At 41.2% G+C, this 6,222-nt stretch overlaps 1 protein-coding gene across 1 annotated transcript; it reads right to left on the bottom strand.

Moving 5' to 3' along the window:
- Window positions 1-2,332: 2,332 nt before the first annotated feature.
- LOC102664441 (uncharacterized) lies at window positions 2,333-2,794 on the bottom strand. Its single transcript, XM_006584174.1, has one exon. The coding sequence runs from the start codon at window positions 2,792-2,794 to the stop codon at window positions 2,333-2,335; it is 462 nt and encodes a 153-aa protein (XP_006584237.1).
- Between the last annotated feature and the right edge of the window lie 3,428 nt (window positions 2,795-6,222).

Raw genomic sequence — 6,222 nt, 5'->3', positions numbered from 1 at the left:
ATCAAGTTTTCTTTCTCACCTTTTTCTCTTGTGGAGGTTCCTAGCCCTTAAAGCTAGGCTATTTTCTCTCCTTTGTTCTTGCGTTCATAACATTGGTGCTTTCATTGAGCTTTAATGGCGGACGGCGAACCTTCCTCAGACCGCCTGAACTGCCCCGAGGCCGCCATTGCCAAACTCACGACAACTCAACTCTAGAAGAAACCATAAAAGAAGAGTAGGAAAGTGGAATGAAACAACTAAAACACAAAAGGCACGCTAAGCCACCATGGGCACGCATACATAAATAACAAGGGCGTTAAGCTGCGAGGGTCGGACTTAGTGCAAATAGCAATCAGGAGAAGGGTGGGCTTAGCGTGCTAAGCCCAAATCAAGGTAGAGAGGTATTTGGGATTAGCGCACGTCATGCGCTGAGCCTAAATATTAAACAGAGAAGCAATTGGGCATAGCGCAGGGGCATGCTAAGCCTAGGTAGTAAACAAAGAAGGAATTGGGCTTAGCGCATAAGGCGCACTAAGCCTTGGGGTGAGAAAGTGGTTGGCTTAGCGAGTTCATCAAAGACCTAGAAACTTATGCTTGACTCAAGGTACTCGATAAGCACAAAGAGCAGGCTTAGCGAGTGAGTCAGAAACCTAGAAAAAATTATGAAGAAATACATGAACTCGCTAAGCATGAAGGTCAAGCTTAGTGAGTTCATCAGAAACCCAGAAAAATATGATGAACAGTAGGAAATTGCTAAGCGCAAAAGGTTTGGCTTAACGAGTTCATTAAAAACCCATAAAAAATATGAAGAAAAGCATGAACTCGCTAAGCGCATAGGTCAGGCTTAGCGAGTTCATCAAAAACCCAGAAAAATTTCTTGTGAGGCTCGAAATGCACAAGCTCACTAAGCCATAAGGGTAGGCTTAACGGTTTGAACACAAGCCAAAGAGCATAAACCCCATTATGGAAACAACATAAAACAACAAAACCTAGGCAAAACCTTAGGATAACTAAGGATGAACAAGAAGAAAAGAGAAAGGGAAGCACAGAAAGGAAAAAAAAATGAAAAATATGCAGAACTCAAGAAAGTCACAAACACAACAGAAAAGGAAAAGCAAAAAAAACTATGCTTACGTGAACACAGTGCACAAAAGGGGAGAAGAGAGAAAGAGATGCACAAAGAGGAGGCAGAGTGGGTGAGAGAGAAAGAAAGGAAGAAATGGTGGTGACAGAAGAGAGTAAGGGGAATGGGGGAGGGTTAAGGGTTTAGGGAAATTTTTTAAACTTCCTGTAGTTATGAATTGCGCACTTAGCGCGCCATTTCGCTTAGCGCGTAGTCTGACAACAACAGTTGCATTAAAGTCCCATTCACTTAGCGACCTGAGGACAAAGTCCTTTGGTCTTCCCTCCCAACATTCATTTGAAATAATATATATATATATATATATATATATATATATATATATATATATATATATATATATATATATATATATATATATTGTTTTTGTTTTTGAACTAGCACTTAGTGCGGCATGCTCGCTAAGCCTAATTTGTGAAATACCTAACCCGAGAGGGTTTTGAGCTTAGTGCTAGATTGGTAGGCTTAGCAAGTTCTGCAACTGGGATTGGTTTGTAACTTTCGCTTAGCGACCACCTGCACGCTTAGCGAGACTAAGTGACGCGCTAAGCCATTGGGGCCACGGTTAGCGAATTAACTGGTGGAAGCTGTAGGGGCGTAGTGTGGCTCAACGCCTGGATAACACTTAGCGGCCTGGTTCTGCGTACTTAGCTTGTTGGTTTTGCTAAGCCCAATCAACAATTGATTTCTTCCAGAGACATTTCTGGTCTTAGTGCGAAATATGCACTTAGCGAGAGGGATTGGAGCTTTGCGCAAAGTGGTGCGCTAAGCCCAATATAGAATATGGCTAGATAGATGCATTTTGGGGCTTTAAGGTTACGCTCAATGGCTAAGATTGGGCCCTTGGCAAGACTAATCTCACTTAGCGCCACTGACAGAATATAACAAAAACGCTTAGCGCGACAACTCGCGCTTAGCACGACATGACCAAAATAAAGTTGTCCTCATCATTCAGCATGGCCAGTTGCCAAGTCTCTCTGGACACCATACAACCAACCCTAGCCCTAACATTTAAGCATAAAATGATACATTCAACAAACTTCACCATTTATTCTACTTAAAAGTAATCTTCTTTAATTTAAGTGCTACTGCATTATCCTACACAACACTACATCAAAGATAAAATGCACAGAGAATGAGAATAAGGTTAGAAAGCTGGATTGCCTCCCAATAAGCGCTTTTTTAACGTCACTAGCTTGACATAGGACACCCCTAAGGGTCTTGCAGATTGAGAATGGTGGTTAGCCTCTCAATGTTCCCACCATGATACAACTTCAACCTTTGGTCATTCACCACCCAGCTTCTCTCCGGATCATCTGAGGAAGGGTTCATCAATTTCACAACTCCATAAGGCTTCACGTCTTTGATAGTGAAGGGACCAGACCATTTAGACTTGAGCTTCCCTGAGAACAACTTAAGTCTGGAATTGAAGAGTAACACTTGTTGTCCTGGTTGGAAACTCTTCTTCAACAACTTCTTGTCATGATATGCCTTCATCTTTTGTTTATATAACTTAGATGATTCATAGGCATTAAGCCTCATCGCTTCTAGCTCTAGGAGCTGTAATTTCCTCTTCTCACCAGATAGAGATTCATCAAAATTTAGGAATTTCAAAGCCCAATAGGCCCTATGCTCTATCTCTACCGACAAATGACAAGCCTTCCCACAAACCATCTAAAAAGGTGGCATTCCTATGAGATTCTTGAAAGCGGTCCTGTAAGCCCACAAGGCATCATCCAGTTTGGCTGCCCGGTCCTTCCTTGAGGATGCCACAGTTTTCTCTAAGATTTTCTTTGGTTCCTTGTTGCATACCTCAACCTGTCCATTGGTTTAGGGATGATAAGGTGAAGCCACCTTATGAGTGACATTGTAATGCCCCAGTACCTTCTACAGTTTGGCATTACAGAAGTGTGAAACCCATCACTTATCAGAACTCTCGAAACCCCAAATCGGGCAAATATATTCCTTTTCAAGAATTTGATGACTATCTTGGCATCATTCTTAGAAGCAGCTACAACCTCCACCCATTTAGAGACATAATCCACAACCACCAATATACACTCGTTCCCATAAGATGATGGAAGAGGGCCCACAAAGTCAATCCCCCGATAGTCAAAGACCTCCACTTCAATTATATTTTGAAGGGGCATCTCATTTCTGCGAGATATGACTCCAATCCGACATCTCTAAAAATTGAGGGTCAGAAGAACCCAAATTGCAGAACCTTCGTAGTCATCTTGTCCCCACTGTAATGACCTCCATAGGGGAGAATTATGATAGTGCCACAATATACTTCTAGCTTCTTCTATAGTCACACAACTCCTTAACAGATTGTCCGCTCCAATCTTAAACAGATAAGGGTCATCCCAAACATAAAAGCGTGCATCATGAAGGAATTTTTTTCTTTGATGCCAATTCAGATCCTTAGGAATGATCCCTGTTGCCTTGTAATTGGCAAAATCTGCAAACCATGGTCTCTCGTTCACAACTAGTAGTGACTCATCAGGGAATTCATCATGAATTTCCAGTTCCTCATGGGTCACTTCTTCATTAATTAGCCTTGATAAGTGGTCAGCCACTAAGTTCCCTAACCCTTTCTTGTCTTTAATCATAAGGTCAAACTCTTGGAGCAGGATGACCCATCTAATGAGCCTTAGTTTCGAGTTTGCATTTGTGAGCAGATATGTTATGGTTGCATGATCAGTGAACACAACCACTCGAGATCCCACCAGATAGGATTTGAATTTTTCCAGTGCATACTCAATAACAAGCAACTTTTTTTCTATAGTTTCATAATTCAGCTGCGCACCATTCAGGACCTTGATGGCATAGTATATGGAATGAAATACTTTCTCCTTTTGTTGCCTGAAAACTGCACCAACGGCATAATCGCTTGCATTGCACATGAGCTCAAATTCCATGCTCCAACAGGAGTTGTAATCACTGGAGCTGACACCAATATGTCCTTCAAAGTTTGAAAGGCCGCCAAACACTCTTCATCAAATTTAAACACAACATCTTTATTGAGTAAATTACTCAATGGCTTTGAAATCTTGGAGAATTCCTTGATGAAATGCTTGTAAAAATCAGCGTGTCCAAGAAAACTCCTGATGCCTTTTACATTGACTGGTGGAGGCATCTTTTCAATAACATCAATTTTGGCCTTGTCTACCATAATACCCCTAGCATAAATTTTATGGCCCAACACAATTCCTTCCTGGACCATGAAATGACATTTCTCCCAATTTAATACTAAATTTGTCTCCTCACAACACTACAACACTAGCTCTAAATTGGTCAAACAACAATCACAAAGGATGGACCAAACACCGAAAAATCATCTATGAACACTTCAATGTATTTCTCCACCATGTCAGTGAATATGGCTAGCATACACCTCTGAAAGGTAGCTTGAGCATTACATAGTCCAAATGGCATCCTTCTATAGGCAAAGACACCAAATGGGCATGTAAATGCAGTCTTCTCTTGGTCCTTGGGATCTACAACAATCTGATTATATCCAAAATATCCATCCACATGTAAATGCAGTTTGGGTTGGAATGAGGTCATTTTTTTCATTTCTCACCACAATCATCCCACCCTTCTTGGGAACCACCTGCATTAGGTTCACCTAAGCATTGTCTGAGATAGGATAGATGAGCCCTGCTTCCAAGAGTTTAAGGACTTCCTTGCGCACCTCTTCTTTCATTGAAGGATTAAGCCTTTTTTGTGGTTGTCTCACCGGCTTCTAATTAGCTTCCATCATAACTTTATGCATGCAATAAGAAGGGCCAATTCCCTTGAGGTCCAAAATATGCCACCCAATGGCCGCCTTGTGCTTTTTGAGCACTTCGAGCAACATGGACTCTTCATTAGAAGATAAATCATTGCTAATGACCACAGGTTTTGCATCACTCTCTTACAAGAACACATACTTCAAGTGGGTTAGCAAGACTTTCTAGTACACTTTAGGCTTCTTTGTTGTGTCATCCTTCTTCAGCTCTTCAAAAGCATATTCCCCTGAAGAGATCTCCTTCAGTCTATCTAGGTCCTCTAGGCAAGCCCTGAGATCTTTCTCCTCTTCCTTTGTCAGACAATCAATAGCGTTCATTAATGCCCTTTCCAATGGAGAGTGAATAGTCAAGCTTTGCACAACCAGGTTAGCCACTTGCTCAACTGTTTCCACCTTGAAGCAGGTTTTGTTGTCGCTAGGATGCTTGATAGCTTCAAATAAGTTGAAGATCACCTTTTGGTCCTCCACACTCATTTCCAGATTTCCATTGCCCATATCAACTACACACTTAGCTGTCAACATAAATGGGCGACCCAGAATCAACGAGATGTTAGCATCCTCCTCAATATCCATAATCACAAAATCCACTAGGAATGTGAATTGATGGATTTTGACTAGAACATCTTCAACTACACCATAAGGCCTCGTGATAGAGCGGTTTTCTAGTTGAATTGTCATCCTAGTGGGAGCAATCCTTAAGTTTCTTATCCGTCGACACATTGAGAGTGGCATCAGATTAATGCTTGCTTCCAAATCAATGAGAGTCATTCCCACTGATACAACCCCTATAGAAAATGGAATGGTCACACTTCAAGGATCCTTGAATTTTTTGGGCAGGATTCTCTGAATAACGGCACTGTAGTTCCCTTCTACCACTATGCTCTCATTATTGATGTATTTCCCTTTCTTGGTGAGGAGGTCCTTCAAGAATTTGGTGTACAAAGACATCTATTGCAAGGTTTCCCTAAAAGGAAATGTGATTTCTAACTTCTTGGAAATGTCAAGGAATCGAGCAAAGTATCGCTCTTTTTCTTTCCTTGAAGGTATGAGAGGATAAGAGACTTTCTTCACCTGCATGGTGGATGTTTCTCTCCTATTCTCCCTCGCCAATTGACTATTGGTCTTCTACTCAAAGACCATTTCCTCACTCTCTTACCTCTTATATTTCTTTTTTCTTTTTTTCATTTTTCTCTTAACTCATCATGTTTTTCTTTTTATTCATTTCTCCCTTACTCTACTCATTTTCTCCCTCTTTTCTTCTTTGCTTTCTACCTCTCCCTCATTTTTCTCTTCCTTCTTCTCCACTCTC

Source organism: Glycine max, chromosome 7 (genome assembly GCF_000004515.6).
Source record: "Glycine max cultivar Williams 82 chromosome 7, Glycine_max_v4.0, whole genome shotgun sequence".
In the NCBI taxonomy this organism is placed as follows: domain Eukaryota; kingdom Viridiplantae; phylum Streptophyta; class Magnoliopsida; order Fabales; family Fabaceae; genus Glycine; species Glycine max.
This window is presented reverse-complemented; position numbering and strand designations above follow the sequence as displayed.

Coding starts and splice junctions, on each gene's coding strand:
- LOC102664441 (XM_006584174.1), bottom strand. CDS start 2,794: ATGGTTTGTGGGAAGGCTTGTCATTTGTCGGTAGAGATAGAGCATAGG.